General features: G+C 40.6%; 2 protein-coding genes across 12 annotated transcripts in view; one reads left to right on the forward strand and one right to left on the reverse strand.

The window, feature by feature from the left end:
* Positions 1–3,828, reverse strand: part of KLHL18 (Kelch like family member 18) — a 74,402-nt gene extending 70,574 nt beyond the window's left edge. For 2 of the 8 annotated variants that reach the window (XR_008609352.1, XR_008609351.1), the window contains exons 1-5: positions 3,503–3,828; positions 1,545–1,622; positions 1,336–1,466; positions 1,138–1,278; positions 841–1,039 (exon numbers count right to left, since the gene is read on the reverse strand). Coding sequence is in view for 6 of the 8 variants with exons in the window: in XM_055063687.2 (XP_054919662.2) it covers positions 841–1,039; positions 1,138–1,278; positions 1,336–1,466; positions 1,545–1,622; positions 3,503–3,712 (759 nt within the window). In the remaining 2 variants the exon portion in view is untranslated. Of the gene's footprint in view, positions 1–840; positions 1,040–1,137; positions 1,279–1,335; positions 1,467–1,544; positions 2,493–2,758; positions 2,778–2,857; positions 2,947–3,502 lie in introns of those variants that run through there. The other 6 variants (XM_055063687.2, XM_055063688.2, XM_055063689.2 and 3 more) reach the window with 6 other exon arrangements.
* SPoCk (secretory pathway calcium atpase) overlaps positions 2,557–16,139 on the forward strand; it is a 138,245-nt gene continuing 124,662 nt past the window's right edge. For 2 of the 4 annotated variants that reach the window (XM_055063684.2, XM_055063683.2), the window contains exons 1-5: positions 2,557–2,649; positions 8,107–8,355; positions 9,296–9,385; positions 12,536–12,571; positions 14,940–15,001. In XM_055063684.2, the coding sequence (XP_054919659.1) occupies positions 2,566–2,649; positions 8,107–8,355; positions 9,296–9,385; positions 12,536–12,571; positions 14,940–15,001 (521 nt within the window). In that variant the 5' untranslated portion in view covers positions 2,557–2,565. Of the gene's footprint in view, positions 2,650–2,950; positions 3,032–4,603; positions 4,683–8,106; positions 8,356–9,295; positions 9,386–12,535; positions 12,572–14,939; positions 15,002–16,139 lie in introns of those variants that run through there. The other 2 variants (XM_055063686.1, XM_055063685.2) reach the window with 2 other exon arrangements.

Genomic DNA, 16,139 nt, shown 5'->3' on the forward strand with positions numbered 1-16,139 from the left:
TTTGAATGATTTTGGTAAAAGCAACACATCTGCTGCTGGTCAAGGCTTCATCACAGCGATGACCTGCCAAGAAACCTGCCACATAATGGCTACTACTATTAAAAGCGGTATGACACAGATTACGGCATGCTACCGTAGCAGTTTACTAGTCATCCAATGACAAGTTGTATAGTGTATGTATTATGATTTTCCTGCCTTTCCTTAGCAGAATTTATTTGTTTTCACACATCACAATCCATTCTGCTTTCCCCATCATCCACTTTACTGCATACACGCATAAACATACAACAATGTTTATTTGGAATGATGCACAAGGCACACAGAATGCAGAAAATGCAAATTTGATAAAACCTGTGTGGTTGGTAACCAATGAAAAGTGAAGCAATTATGAAGGAAAATATCTGGTCAGTGCACTAAGGAAATGTCCTGCTTGATTATGTTGCCTGGCAACTGCTCAAGCTTCCTTTCGTAAGCATACGATTCCTGATAAAACCTACCTGTGCGAAGACTTGCAACACATAACGTGCTAGCAGAGCCAGTTTGCACGCGCTCACCGACCGTTTCAACACTGCCACTCAGGTAAAACCTTATCCCACGAAGAGATTAGAAATATTAATGGGATACTGCAAGTAAGACAGTAAATAAAATTAAATGTCCATTATGGTCATTTTGAGACACATGTAGGATTTCAAAGGGGGCAAATCCTCAACAGCATGCAAAGTGTACAGCAGAACATGCTATTGAAGCATTGCCTTTCATTTTCATCTGGTGTGCAAATGTCACCTGAACAAATACGCCATTCAAGGACTTTTTTTCAACCCAGAAACAAAAAACCAGTACCTGCTCCTCAGACACGACGTAGAGCTGATCCCAACCAATGATTTCAATAGCATCTTGCAGGGGGAGTGCAAGGAATTCATCTGACTGGCAAACGTCCAGAAAGTGCTTCTGAATGAATTTATTAGTGGCCTCGACCAGGGCAGGGCAGCCAAGTGTGTCCGCAAATGAACGTATGCCCAACACATTGTTAGGATGAAGCCTGCGCAAAATAGACAGTAATAGGTTAACGTGGAAGTCTTAATGCAAACGTCAACGATGCGTATATATTCAGTTCAGATTTAAGATAGCAAGACTTACCTTTTAACAAGGAACTCTGAACAGGCCTCCCTCACTTTGAGCAGCTGCAGAAATGAGGCGCCAACTAGCAAAGACTGCACGTTTGTTGCTGTGATATTCACCTTGCCGCTATACGCAAAATTAATGAGAGCTTCCAGTGCCCTGAAATACAAAACGGAATGTGTGTTCCTCGCACGCACAGATGAAATATTAACTTACGAGGCCTCAATGCCACGAATGGTGATCTCCTTTTGCTTGCTTTCCATCATATCGTGCATGAACATAGCGTAAAAGTAGGGAATCGTGGAAGCCAGGACAATCCTATGTGCAGTGAAGATTTCATCGTCGACCTAGGTAACCAAACAGGGCGAAGTGCTGCCTTTTTCGAAGCACTCATTATATAAAAGCAATGAATACAAGGTATTTACCTTGAGTGTGATGTCACATAGCTTCCCTTGCCTCCGAATTTCCTCAATAAGTCCGAAACTTGAAGCTGGCAGGTCACTCTGAGAAAACGTATAATATTCATCCGCCGCCATAGTCGCAATGAAGGCTTTCACATAATTATATAGGAACTTTCAAACATAACTGCAAACTGTAGCGCGAGTGCAAGGTCACGGCTGTCAAATACGGGCGGTATCTCAGCATCAAAATCGCTAACACTGGCCGCAGCTTTGGTATCGCGAATTGAGCGCAAATAGCACTACCTGACCTGAACGGGCTCGCCTTTGATGATCTCGAGATTAATGAACTCGCGACACTCCGTTCCTCCGTTCAAAAATAAATTGTGAGAAAGTTCAAACACAGAATGGTTCAAACAGCTCGAACACAGAGAGCGATCGCAAGCAGACTGCCGTCAACTTTAGCCAGCTTCTAATGGGAAAAAATCTGTAGTTAGAGGCTTCAAATCACTTTCTGCATATAAACTGGGAAAGAGAAAGGAAACGTGTTATCCTACATCGACTCCGGGAACTAGTATGTCAAAATGCATTTACAAATAACAATAAAACTGTACATGGACAGATCGGTAGCCACGATATGTGCAGATATACAGAGCATCATGCCTGCATGTAGCTCCGAACTACTTTTATTTCATACGAAACCGCAAACTGACCGTGCACTTTAGCACACTACGCAAGTAACTTATGTAACTCCGTCATTTTTTTTTTTTTTTTCAAGCGTCGTTTCAGAAGGCAATACAAGTTGGTTCTTTATTCTATGGCAATACATCTGGATCGCCTCTGCGTGCTTTACGTTGTCCGGATGGTGCGTACAGCAGTGCCATCTCTGCGTTGCTGGGTTTGAGCGTCATGCTCAAACCGTATGCATGCAGTGCGTCTTCGCCTACCCCAGAGTGTGTAGGTTGCCGTGAACACACCGCACATGTAACATAAACTGTTGCAAATAGAAACAGCAAACAAAAATAAGAACGGGAACTGCAAATCCGGCATGAAGACAAACTACGAAAAGCTTCCTACGGAAGTTCATCGCCAGGGATCGCCAACGAGGCAAAACGCACAGCATAGCCTTTCGGTGAGCTGTTGTATACTTTATCGGTAACATAGGCAATTCTTTCCGGTTTCTCAACCTTGTTCTTTTTTTTTAACAAATCGTTGCCTATGGTAGTGCTCGTTTGACCCACCATGCTACGTCATGTCGTGCGCAGAATGTCTAATTGGCTGCTGCCTCTTGAGCAGTGGCCAGTGGCTGAATAAAAACGGCCAATGTGGTCTTGCTCTACCTGAGGCATGTTTCGGTTGCGCCAGCCGCGGTAGTCGTAGATAGCAGCATGGTTGCCGTTTGAAGACGGAAATCATTGGAGGTTAACCACTTTCGGTGTGTTCGCTGTTTGACGACATATAGGCGTGTGGGGAAGTTGTCGCGTCTTCTGAACCGCACAGCCGGCCCGGCACAGGTAAAGAAAGTACTGTACTGCAATGCTCGTGCACACGTGCCAGTACGCGCTGTCTTGGCTCGTGTTGAAGCTGGTTCGCCACTTTCTCCACGTTATCCAAACTGAAGGCAATGTCCCCTCGTAGGAAGGTGTTAATAGGGTGCCCAAGTACGATTGATACCTAGATATATTTTTACCTTCATCTAACACCATCACAAATTATGGTACCGGCGAATTGACCATACGCGACCCGACTTTCACGACTTCTACTTTGGACGGTTTCAGTATGAGCGAATCATTAGCAGATGTGTCTTTTCGCAAGCGAAAATTTGTGGCCAAGCCGTGGGCTGCAAGCCGCCGCATACTCCAAGGAACGGCATTGATCCGTACGGTAAGCTGGCGTAAATATAGACACCGGTTTGCGTCACCCACCCAGATGAAGGAAAGCTTAATCGATGAGTCGCTGACGGAAACTATCGATTTAGAGCTTACCGGCGTGCGACAGTCGCTGTTGGGTCTTGGAAGGATCGCAGCTGCAACGTTTTTCATGCTACCTTCCTTTTGCTGTTCACCGATCATTCGCTTGTTCATCCATTTTTTTTTTAACATTACGGTGCGATAATTTTTTTTCCCTGTGTACTCGTTTCGTGCAACCTCTCGTGTGCTCATGCGAGAGCTACCTGTCGCACTAGCGCACAGCATGCAGTATGTGTTTTACATGATGCTTGCTGGATGGTCACTGCGAAACCGTCGCAGTAGTTGTTAACTTACTGCTTGAAATTACTGCTGTGCTGTTGGGGCATGTCATTTAAGCCCTCATGTTTCCAGTCTTGTTCATGCTGCCCCACATTTTATCGCAGCCAGATTAGTTTTTATTATCCTGCATGAAAAAAGACGACACAACTGCATGGTTTTCTACACCAACTGGTTTTTTTGAAACTCGTTAACTTATGGTCCTTTCATACAGGCAGTATCAAGCCTCGATTTTAGCCAGTTTGGATTAAAAATTTCAAATGCAATTTGGAAACCAAGCAGCTGCATGGTCTCACTCAATGCTCATAAAAATGTTGATGTTGATCTCTCTTAAGTACCACATGTCACTGAATGCACTGGAAACAAAAATCTGCATTTTACAAATGTGCCTCCTCATGCAACAAGAACTATTGATGGTAATGTATGTAAAGAAAATCCACTTCATATAATAACTTTTCAGCAGTGGGCAAGGCATCTTTAATTAATATTACATGTCATAGCAACTACAAGAGTGGGTTTGAAAATTCATGCACTGTGCTAAATACTGTTAACATCAAATGTTAGTACTTACTGTTTTAATGTTGTGGCTAGTTTTTTGTTATTTAGCATGTGATAGCTTACAAAGGTCAAGTGTGCAGATGGCAGCATTTGATCATGCTTGAGATTCTTTATTGCATTTAACATAGGTCAAGCAGGATTAAAGTCATGTGCACTTGAAAATTACCAAGTAGCAGCACTTGACTTGCATTGAGTTTAATTGCAGTTGACTCAAGCACACTCAGAAGTGCCCTTCTGCCAGAGACATGAAATGAAAATCTTAGTTTGAATGATGCTCTAGCTCTCTGTTGTAGGCATTGAGCACTGCAGTGTGACTGGTACTGAAGGCTGTGCCTAGCGGATGCTGGTGAAAATAATGAGAGTAAGTGCTGCTCTTCTCAATACTGGGTTTATAGCAATTGGTCTCATGGGCTAGAGTTAAATGCTGGGGAGACTCCATGGTTGAAAAAAATTATGGGGTTTTACGTGCCAAAACCACTTTCTGATTATGAGGCACGCCGTAGTGTGGGACTCCGGAAATTTCGACCACCTGGGGTTCTTTAACGTGCACCTAAATCTAAGTACACGGGTGTTTTCGCATTTCGCCCCCATCGAAATGCGGCCGCCGTGGCCGGGATTCGATCCCGCGACCTCGTGCTCAGCAGCCCAACACCATAGCCACTGAGCAACCACGGCGGGTACCATGGTTGAAGCTAGATGAGGTTAACAAAACCCTGTTCAAATCTACAGTACAGCTAAACCTACCATGTCAGTATAGAAGTGTTGAAGCTTGACCAATTTGGTAATGGTTCATTTTGATGGTGTTCACATCACACACATACTAAGGAAATAAGGGACAGGCAGTGAGCGAAAAAGTGCTGATTTCCAACTAATGCAGGTACGCGGGGTCATCTGGGCATTCAGTGCTGCGACTGCTGTTGTGCACCTCTTTTTAATTAATGCAAAGTGATGGCAAAGTGTATGATCCAGCTAATTAGTGAAATTATCGAGGCTGAAATGATAAATAAGCTTGGTGATGTCTGTCGGTACACCTCCTGCTGCACTGCTAAAACATCAATTTGAATATGTTGCTGGGCTTTGAGGCAATTGCGGACACATGCTTGAAACACGATAGTTGATGTGTCACATCAGTCGCTTTTTTTTAACCTAGTGTTCTTTCCACCAGTACATAAATTCAGTTCTTCATGAAAATAAAATTAGTTGGGAGTCGGCGCTCTTTCACCCTCTGCCTGTCCTTTATTTCCTCGTGTGTGTGTGCTGCGAACACCATTGAAGTTAGCCATGTACAAGAAAGGAGTACAGTATAAGCATCTTGTAGTAGATGCAAACAGAAATTGAGTTATTCATTTTGTTGAAGACTTGCAGGCAAAAATGAGGAACAGAAAATGAAGAAAAAAAACAATATTAAAAAACTAGTAACAATATTTGTTTCTTGTTTTTTTTTTAATCTTTAATGGATGGATATTGACCCAGTAATTACAGTATGAATCCTCACTTCCTTGAGAGTGCAACCATTATATTTACATTATCGTATAATGCATCCAGGTCAAAATGCACACTATGTGCAGCACAACTTTGGATGTGAAACAGTCGCATAGTTGTGTACGGATAGTGTTCTTCAAGGATTCTAACAGGGCTGGGTACACTAGCTTGAGTTTCTCGTGAGCTCATCAGTTGAATGCTTCTTGGCAGTAGCAAGGTCCCAGTACTTTGTTCTGTAATATTAGTGCAATAACTATTAGACCACACGCATCAGCAAACTCACCGCTAATTTCCTTCTTTTCTTGCCTCCACTGTCTCCCTGTCATCTTTGTTTTCCCCTTTCCCATTCCCCCGGTGTAGGGTAGCCAACCAGATGTTATTCTGGTTAACCTCCCTGCCTTCTGCTTTTCTCTTTCCTTTCCTTCCTTGTTCTGTAAGCCCAAAGCAATGTCATCATTATTGCACCGTCATAGGAATGCATGGCACTGTCAATTGTGCACCCTTGTCACATCAGAGTGAATTCTGGCGAAATGGGTCACGCATAATAGAACTGCTGGATAACTGTGTACACACAGCTGTATCTTGATGATGTAGTGAGAAGTTTTCATTGAAAATAAAGAAAATCCCTTTGATCCGCTAAGTGTCCCCGCTGTGTTGTTGGCTTCTTTATGGCCTTCACTTTGCTCAGCTTAATAGTGTGTGCCCTGTGTTATGTAACTTAATTCAAACTTTGAAATTGATGATATGATGAGATCTCACCTGGTGAGGTAGGAATTCATCTCTAAAGCAAGAGAAGGATGCTGACCAAAAAGTTGTTGACAAGTATTAAGACATTTCATCTTCAAGAAGTCTTTGTCACAAAACATAAACTGACCTCAGCATCTTGTCCTAAGAGGGTCATTGTTGTGATTCAGCATTTTTCGTGTCTGGATAGCCAAAGACTGGAGATACTGCCATGAAATGCAATTTTTTTTTCCTTGGAGATTATGGAAGCATTGTCCCAGTCAATGTCATGATTAGAGACTTCCACGTGCTTCAAGTTAATCAGAAGTTGCATTCTTCTTTTCGATAATGTACGTATGTTGTTCCAAACACTTTCAGAAATTGCCATTTTCGCTGATGTAAACATTTGCAAGTTGTGCAGCCTATTCTGTGTACCACACCTGGAAACATTTTCTTCTTCAGCTTGTCTTTCACGTGTACCAGTTAATGCTGCAACTCACATGCAGGAATTGTGCCACATGCACTGCATAGGTGCCCAGAACATGTGCTAAGGCCTCACTCACTCCAGGGACATGGGGAATGGCGACGCAGGCTTTGGGATGCGGTACGTGATGTAGCAGGCCTCCCAGAATGACGTTTCATGGAATAATTGAAACTTTTGGGTATCTGCACTTGGAAACGTTGCAGGGCATTTTTAGCATGTTAGAGACTTGGTTATCTTGATTCATCCAAACAATCCAGGCTTGCTGTGTCAGGGAAGTGGCAACTGAGCGCTTGTGATAGGCTGGGCGAACGGAAGTCAAGTGAAGTGATCGCCCGGTGTCTCCTTTTCCAAGGCAGCGAGCGTTTCTTTTGATTAACACGTCCAAAAAATGCAAACTGCCAGCAGAGTTCTTCTGGGTAGTGAATTGTATGGAGCCGTGAGCAAACCCCAGGAAATCTGTGTTTCGATTCTTTTCTCTAAAACAGTTTACTTAATAAATTGTGCAGCATAGGTCAATTCAGAAATGTCTTAAATAGTTATGCAACACATTTTAAGTATAATTTAATTATTTAATTGTAGGCATTATCTTAGTGTGTAAACCCCCCGCAGTGGCTTAGCGTCTATGGTGTTGTGTGGCTAAGCACGAGGTTGCGGGATGAAGTCCCGGCCAGAGCGGCTGCATTTTGGTGGGGACGAAATGCAAACGCCAGTGTCCTGTGCATTGGGGGCACATTAAAGATGCCCTGGTCGTCAAAATTAATCCAAAGTCTCCCACTGCAGCATGCCTCATTATCAAATCATGGTTTTGCCACGTAAAACTCCAGAATTCATACCTTAGTGAGTTAGTGAGTACAATTGCGTATGCAGCACCTGAAAAGGTATATGGCACTTCACTGAAAGTGCTGAAGCACAATGTGTGCCTTTGATCATCTGCAGCTGAGCACTGCCATGTCAGTTACTGCGCCACCATAATTGAGCACTTAACTGTTGCAAGACAAAAGTGCCACAGCTTATGGAGTGTTTGCAGATGGCTAGTAACATTCATGTGACTCTGTATGCTCTTGCGACCTTGGACATAGGGCGTTGTGATATGCAGGAGGCGGGTGGAGGTGGCGCCTCCGACTCTGACGACTCGGAGGCACTGCCGTTGGCCCAAGGGGCAGCTGAGGGCATGCGCACTGAGGAGGCCTGCCAGCTGCCCTTTGATGTGGTGGCTGAGCGGCTCGGCACAGACCTCCGCCGGGGCCTGTCCTGGCATGAGGCCCACCGCCGTCTCCTCACCGGCGGGGCCAATGAGTTTGAGGTGCGCCAGGAAGAGCCACTATGTAAGAAGTACCTAGACCAGGTGTGTGCCAATTTTCCTCACAAGGTATTCTATTTTATCATGTTAAAGATGGCACTGTTTTGTGTATACATTAACTTCACTAAAAAATCAACATAAAATTAAAGTCTGCACATTTTGTTGTTGCTACGTGGCTAAGTGCGGAAGAAAAAAAGATGAGAATACTTTCTAGAATGTAGAGCCAAAGTTAAATGAGTGACAATTAATGCCTTACAGCTGGTTGAAGCAGTATGTAACCCAGTAAAAGCCACAGTCTGACTTTTGCTGCTTATGATGTCATGGGAAATCTCTTCTTTTGTGAAATGGAGTTATTGTACAAAAGTTTGATCCCTGAATGTTTAATTTCAACATGAAATCTTGAAGTAGGTATTGTTAGTGCTGTGCAGCTATCTTGTGAGAATAATGCCATGCAGTACTTGCTCACGTCGCATTAAACAGGATAAAATAAAATGCAGTCAAAATGATGTATGAGCAAATAGTGTCTCTGTAATTCAAGAATATCTGTAGAATAGTTTATGTAATTCAGTTCTCATTGTCCAATGTTGTAGCCATAGCATGTGAAAAGTCTTGCTGCATACTGATTTACTGTTGCATGGCAGCCACGTTATAAACTGAGTTATTGAACATGGCGAGGACCATGTTTTGTTTTCTCCTTCATAGGTTATACAGATGCATCCTATTTGTAGACATTAGTCCTGTGCGTGTTAGTATTCTGCTTACAACAGTAGTATACAACTTGCTAATAAAGCTTTTGTGTTGGCAGCTTATTGAGTTCAGTTAATGTAGCACTCAATCAGCTTGTGGAATTCATTAAAGCGACTCAGTATGTTTTAGCTATTATGATATCTACCAAGCTAGTTGTATGTAGATAGCTTGTTCAGATTACTGATATGTCTGGTTGTGCCAACTTTTGGACACCTTGCCTCTTTCTTTCTCTCCACAGTTCAAGAATCCACTCATTGTGCTCCTTTTGGCATCTGCAGTTGTCAGTGTCTGCATGCAGCAGTTTGATGATGCGTTCAGCATTACTGCTGTAAGTGAATGCACCATGCTATACAGGCATTGTGTTTTTGATATAAGCACTGTTTGCTGTTTAACAAATAAGGCTTTTCCTAGGTGGAGACATCTACAAGTTGCCCTGAAGACATCCTAGGTGTAGACACCCTTTTCATCATTGTAGACATCCCGATGGAGCAAAATATTTAGTAATAGTATTGAAAAAACAAAGAATCACTGGCAGTCACAAGCCCCCCCTTTACTACTGCAACAGCTGTGTGCACACTGCTCTTTGCATAGCTGGCAGAGCTTCCAGGAAGGCAACTAAAACAGCTGCTCCACATAGTATTACGTTGGTTTTCCTTTTTTATTTTTTTTCACTTACAAGTGAAATTCTCAGTTTATGTATCAAGCCTGCCACATTGTCCACCTGATAGTGATCGTTTTGTTTTGTTCTGACATTTTTTATTTTTGGTTAGTCCGATGCCATTCTTTTTTTTTTAAACTGCTGAGACGGTGCAGTAAAAGGTCTGGCAGGTACAACAGCACCTCAAATTTATTGAGGTGCTGTCCTATACTGTTGTCGAGGTGACTATGCAGCAATAATTCTCTTTCTGGATAGCATGAGACATGCTACGGCGAACCGGCACTTAAAATGATAACTTGAAATTTATGTGTAGTTGGTCTCTTACATTAGCTCTTTCGTCATTCTCACTTTTTTATTTTTTTTCGCTTCACTTTAAACATGTTATTTTGTGTGTGTGATCTGACTCATCACTGCCGACAGAAAGTAACAAAAGAAACATCCCACAAAAATTGAATCTGTGCATGAAGTAATGATAGCACTGCTGAAAAGTGCTCAGTGCAGAAAGGTCAACCATAGCTCTGGCTATCTTGTAGCTCTGGCAGGTGTCAGTGGTGACTTATGACAAGCTGAAATGCCCTTGTACACTAGTTATAGGTCTTTGCACTGGTCGACTGCAAAAGCATCAAATGAAATGGGAGGCTTTCATAATTCTCCATGTGTTGTGTGATCTTTTTTTATATAATATGATTGCTACAATTTATGGACTTCAACCAACTAGAAGTTATGTGCATTGTTTTGTTGTCAATCTTTGCGAGCAGAAATTTATGCTAACAAGCGTAGTATTCTTTACCTGTAGATTGTAGATTCACATTTTGTCATCGTTTTAATTACTCCAAAGAAGCAACTATCTTTTGTGGTTGGTACAACTGCTATGCAGTAAATGTTTGCTTCTCATTTGAAGTATATATTTTAACAAACTACGTTTTCTGACAAGCTTTCCATTCACTGTTATTGTGTTTACCCATTGCAACAGAATTGCTAAATTTGACTTTTTTGTCTTCTATTCTAAAGCATACTTTGCAGATGTACGTAGCATATTTTACTTTTTTCTGCAGTAAGGATGTTCTTTTCACACACTACATGCAGCTGCTGTAACCTTTTGGAAAGGCCTTGCTGGCACCTGCACTGCCATTAGAACCTCTCTTCAGAGCCCGGGAAAAGGAACCATATAAATGATATCATGAAAACAACTTTCTTATGTGTTCTTGAGCATGCTTGACAACTTTTCCCGTAGAACTTATGTCCCAAAACAAATATTTATAAATTTGCTTAATTCAGCTCAATTAGCTTAAAGCACTTCGTGTGAATAACCAAAATTACTACAGTAGTAGGCCATTGGTCACATTTTCATCTGATAAACAACTTTAAAAATTTTTTTATTCAAGTTACATGAAACATACATAGTTGTTTGTTCATATTCCGCTCAGTGTGTTCTAGCATAGCCATTCAATCAGCTTAAATCTCAACTGACTGCACTTCAATTTGTTGTGCTCTCAGTCAGGTGATGCTACAGCTCATGATTGATTGTTTTCTTGTTGGCATGATTCTTGGTTGCACACATTGCTGTTTGAAATTGCTTGCATTTCTGTCAAAATTTATACTATTATTACCTGCTTATGGCCTAAGTGCACTTTTGTTTTATAACATTGCCTACTTGTGCCTGAAACATTTATTTTGTTCCTAATATTTGCCCTGCTTTCATAACACCGAGCTCAGCAAGGTGATAAAGCAGTTTTCAGTAGTACACATTGCAGTTTCATGGTGCAAACTGTCATTGCTTATACCGGAGCACACTTGCTGAGTCATACAAAACTTTGCACAAGATATGTCCAATTAGGGTGTGCATGCACTTCTATGTTTGTGCACAGCTGTGAGCAGTTTACTGAATTAAATAATCAAATAGGCACTCATCATTGGTCATCCAAAACACCATCAACTCAAGAATCTCTCAATACCCAAAGAGTTTCATACTATAGTTTTTATTAGGAAATGTGCTGCTGAAGTTCTCCAGTCATTAAGGATTGTAGGTAGTGCGTGTATTTCTCTACAACATTGCATTGCTTCATGTGTTACCTTTATTGTGGCTTCTTTTATTGTTATTTGAAGTTCACAACATATATTGTGTGCATGGATCACATTTCTTCATAGCAGTCAAGTGTTTAGCATTCATATCAAAGTTGGTCTGTCACATAACTTTCTGTGTGCACATAAATGGCAACAGTCTGTATGAAAAATTAACAGTAATGATTGTTATTTTTTGTGTATTCATTATGGTCTTCTGCACTATTATGAAAAGAGTCTGCAGAGGCTAACAAAAACTCATTGCTCTCCAGCAAATGTGTTACTGTTCAGTAGCTTCAAGAAGGCTACATAATATAAGAAGCCGCAAAAACATTTGAAGCCAGTAGGACAAAGTCTACATTCTTCCATACCAGTGTCTGAGACAGACACAGCTCCCCATTTACCTATAGTAATTTTAGTGTGAAACTGTGTTGCTAGCTCACTGGAATGTGCTAATGGGAGCATTTTCTGACATTTGCACACAGTCCATCAAAATATACTGCTAAGTGGGACAGTGTTTCTGTGCTTCCTGTAACCGTATGCATGATAAACTGAAGATAATCAAATTGTTGTTGTAAGATGGGTCGTACAGCCCTTAAGGTTAATTTAGGATAAGGGCTGTGTGATGTCTAAAATCAAACTGGCATGGCTCTTTTTTTTTTTCATCTTCTATTTATCCCTTTTTGTTATTATTTTTTCATGTTATATCTTTAGAGTATGCTCAGATAGTAAAGTTACATTTTGTTCTCTTCCCTATAGGCTATCATTATTGTGGTGACAGTTGCCTTTGTTCAGGTGAGTTCCCTATTGTATATTGTGTACTAAGGCTGGAGAGCAAGTGAAACTAGCCTTAAGCTAGTTAAAAACTAACTTTGCATATACATTTATGGCTTTTGTCTTATACCTGTTGTGTACAACGGACCTATGTGAAATAATAGATGAGAAATAACCTCAATTCTTAATGCATGTTAATACAGAACTTTACAGCTTCATTCTTCATTTGACAAATACTCTGATATACGGAATAAATAAAAGCCAGTGGTTGGAGCTACTGGGCAAATTATTTCTTCATTTGAGTAGTGGTAACTTTAATAATGTCTGACCAAGCTAAGATATTGGTAATTTAATTTGGGAATAATCTTTGCCTTTATCATTGTATTATGGCAGTCAATTACTATGCTTCTAAACGAAAGGTAGATAGTTCGAGTGATAATTCGATGGTATCCATATATAGCGAGTTCAATCTTGGTGGTGATTGACTTCACCTTAGACCTGTAATCCTTTCTCGCATGTTGTCTATCAGCAATACCCATGGTCGCAGTGTATTTGCTAAATTCGTAGTATTACCAGCTGCCATTTTTGGGTATTACATGTGGCATCACTGTCACACTTTTGCCAGCTAAAGCTGATCAGTATTCACACCAGAGAAATGTTTTATCTTTATCATGGGAGAAAAGTGATCAATATGACACTCTAGCCAGACATCTATTACTGAAAGATTAGCCTGCAAATCATGTTTAATTTAAACTACTGTCAGTGCTTGAACATGAATGAATTGGTGATGTATTATAGTGTTCTACTGCTGAGCAAGAGGTCAAGGTCGCATTCAGGGTCCAGGCACAGAATGCAAAGGCTTTTGTGTCCCATGCTTGGTTAGCCCGTATGGTTTGCACTACACTATGGCATCTCTTGTAGTCCTTGTGCTGCTTTGGACATCAAACATAATCGACCCCAACCAACCCTAACAGTAAACAACCCTGCACATGCACAAACTTACTTGAAAAGCTGTGTTAACTGGCAAGAATAGCAACATAAGGCAAAGTAATTTATTATAAAGCTGAGTGAAGTCTTTACAACACAAAGATTTAAAACAAGCTGTTTTATTTTTGCATACATAGGTTATATATATATAGTCATATCATAAGAAGCCAACAAACACTGACACCAAAGACTACATAGGGGAAATTACTTGTGCTTAATAAATGAAATAAAGAAACGATAAATTAATGGAAATTAAAGTGGATGAAAAATCAACTTGCTGCAGGTGGGAACCGAACCCACAACCTTCGCATATATATATATATATATATATATATATATATATATATATATTTTTTTTTTTTTTTTTCAGTGTACTTGCTTGATGATTTTTGATCACTATATCATTATTGCATGCTTCTGCTCGTCGACCTGTGTGTTCAAGTGCATTAGGAGCAGAGGCCTTTATCAGGCTGTATAACCTTTAGCTTCTGCTTCCGCTCCAGTGAATAAGCAGGACAAATAAACTGAAACTGAAGCAATCACAGGGTAAATAAAATCAGATAAGTATTCTAAAGTTGGAAATCTAGCGTCAGATGCACATCTGCCGCTAAATCCAATATACTAGCTTTACCTAACTCGCACTGTTGGAACACCATAGTTGCGGGTGCAGCAGCAGAGGCAGTGTCAATACACTGCATTGGGAGAAACAAGCACCACTTGCTGGGAGTGGTTTGCTGCAGGGCCGACTGTTTCCAGGCTTGCCACAGGGAAATGTGCTCATGCCGTGTACTCGCATGTTCTCCTTAGCAGTGGGCTACACTATACTTATGCTCCGTGACCTAATGGTGCCTTATATTAGAGGGATCTGTTTGCATGCACCTATAATTATGAGCTTTACAAATGTGCCAAGACATTGCATTTCATCAGTCATATTGACATTATTACGACAACAAATATTTTTCATTGTGCATGTCTCAAAATTTCCATCATCTTTTCAATGTAGCATTTGCTTTCTAGTTTCAAGTTTGTTGACACTAACTGTGATTGTAAATAGAATTCTCTACCCTTTGTTAATCTCTAGGCTTCTGTTATACTTATAAATTGTTGTGAAATACTTTTGATGTTGCACTGGAGGAAAACATCACCTGCTAGCCTCAAGCAGCAATATCTTAGAAATTGTAGGTTTCTTATTTTGTGTGTGTTAAAAAGAAATATAAATCAGTGTGACTATTTATTTTTGCGTAGTTTTTTTGAGCATTACGAGTGTTCTTTTGCTTGTTTATTTGCTTCAACCTTTGTCAGAGAACTTAGAAGTCTTGTAGTAATAAAAATAAAGAATGGATATTTTTCTCAGTGGGGTTCAGCATATTGCGTATATCTGTCTTATTATTTTCCAATGCAGGAATATCGTTCAGAAAAATCGCTCGAAGAGTTGAATAAATTAGTACCCCCAACATGCCATTGGTGAGTTTATATTTAATACATACGTATGTCTTTCTTACAGCTGACAGTCGATTGCATTATAATGTTCCCTACTGTGGCAAAGAGGGTCAATTTTTAGTAATTTTAGGTACTATTCTTATATTAAGAAGTGCTGACTTTAATACAGGATGATTCACCTCTGTTCCGATTCACCTCTGTTTGTTCTGTTTATTAAAGAAGCAAATTCTGTGGTAACTGAAAGGGGGTGAACAGGAACATTTTTGTGGGTGTACCTAAACATGCTTAGATTTTAACGGGCACGTACATAGTGTCCCAACTAACATTGGCCTTCTCTTAAATATAATGAAACCTATGCTGATAATACTGGTGTATTGTTGTTCACTGCTAATCAGTATTATAATTAGGTAGTTAGCTAATATAACCATCTGATGCAATATTAATTATTTATTATTTACAGGAGAAAATTCAGTGGCAATTCTTGTTGAATAGAAAGCATGGGAAAGCAAAAATTACATCGCAGCATCTGGATCGTGTACCACAACAGTACATTCGAACGCCTTGTAAATGTACAAACCCATATTTCTTTATGGTCCATTGTCTTTAAGTGTCATTGTCTTGATAATTGGCCAGCAGCTTCACAGTCCACAGCCTGCTAGCAAGCCAACATGCAAGTCCCACGGGATCATGCTGATTTTACAGTTGCATATTAGTGACTGTGCAAAGCGCATGCAATTTATTTTTTCCGGGCCGCTTATCGGCATGGGCCGCTTATTGGCATGGTTTTGGTGGGCCAACAGCCCATCAAAACCTGCCAAAGACATTTTGCTGACCTGTCAGAGGCATTACACTTACGTTTATTTCACATAGACCTCATCGTGGATTTCTTTCCCCTGATATCAGCATGTATGCTTGCAACGAATATTGGATATGATGAAGGTATTTTCATGTTGGATGTGACTTCATTATAACGTCTTCCATCTGTAGTAACCTTGTTCCACCAAATGAATGGAAGTGGGGTTTTTAAAACATACCAATCTAAACTGATTTAGTGTTGATCTCTAAAACTTTAAACATAACAACACCTGGTAGGTAAGGGCGAAGAAAAGGGATTAACCAAGGGGCCCGATTTTTATTAATCATATCATGAGAAGCCAACAAA

The sequence above is a fragment of the Dermacentor andersoni genome, chromosome 1 (genome assembly GCF_023375885.2).
Source record: "Dermacentor andersoni chromosome 1, qqDerAnde1_hic_scaffold, whole genome shotgun sequence".
In the NCBI taxonomy this organism is placed as follows: Eukaryota; Metazoa; Arthropoda; class Arachnida; order Ixodida; family Ixodidae; genus Dermacentor; species Dermacentor andersoni.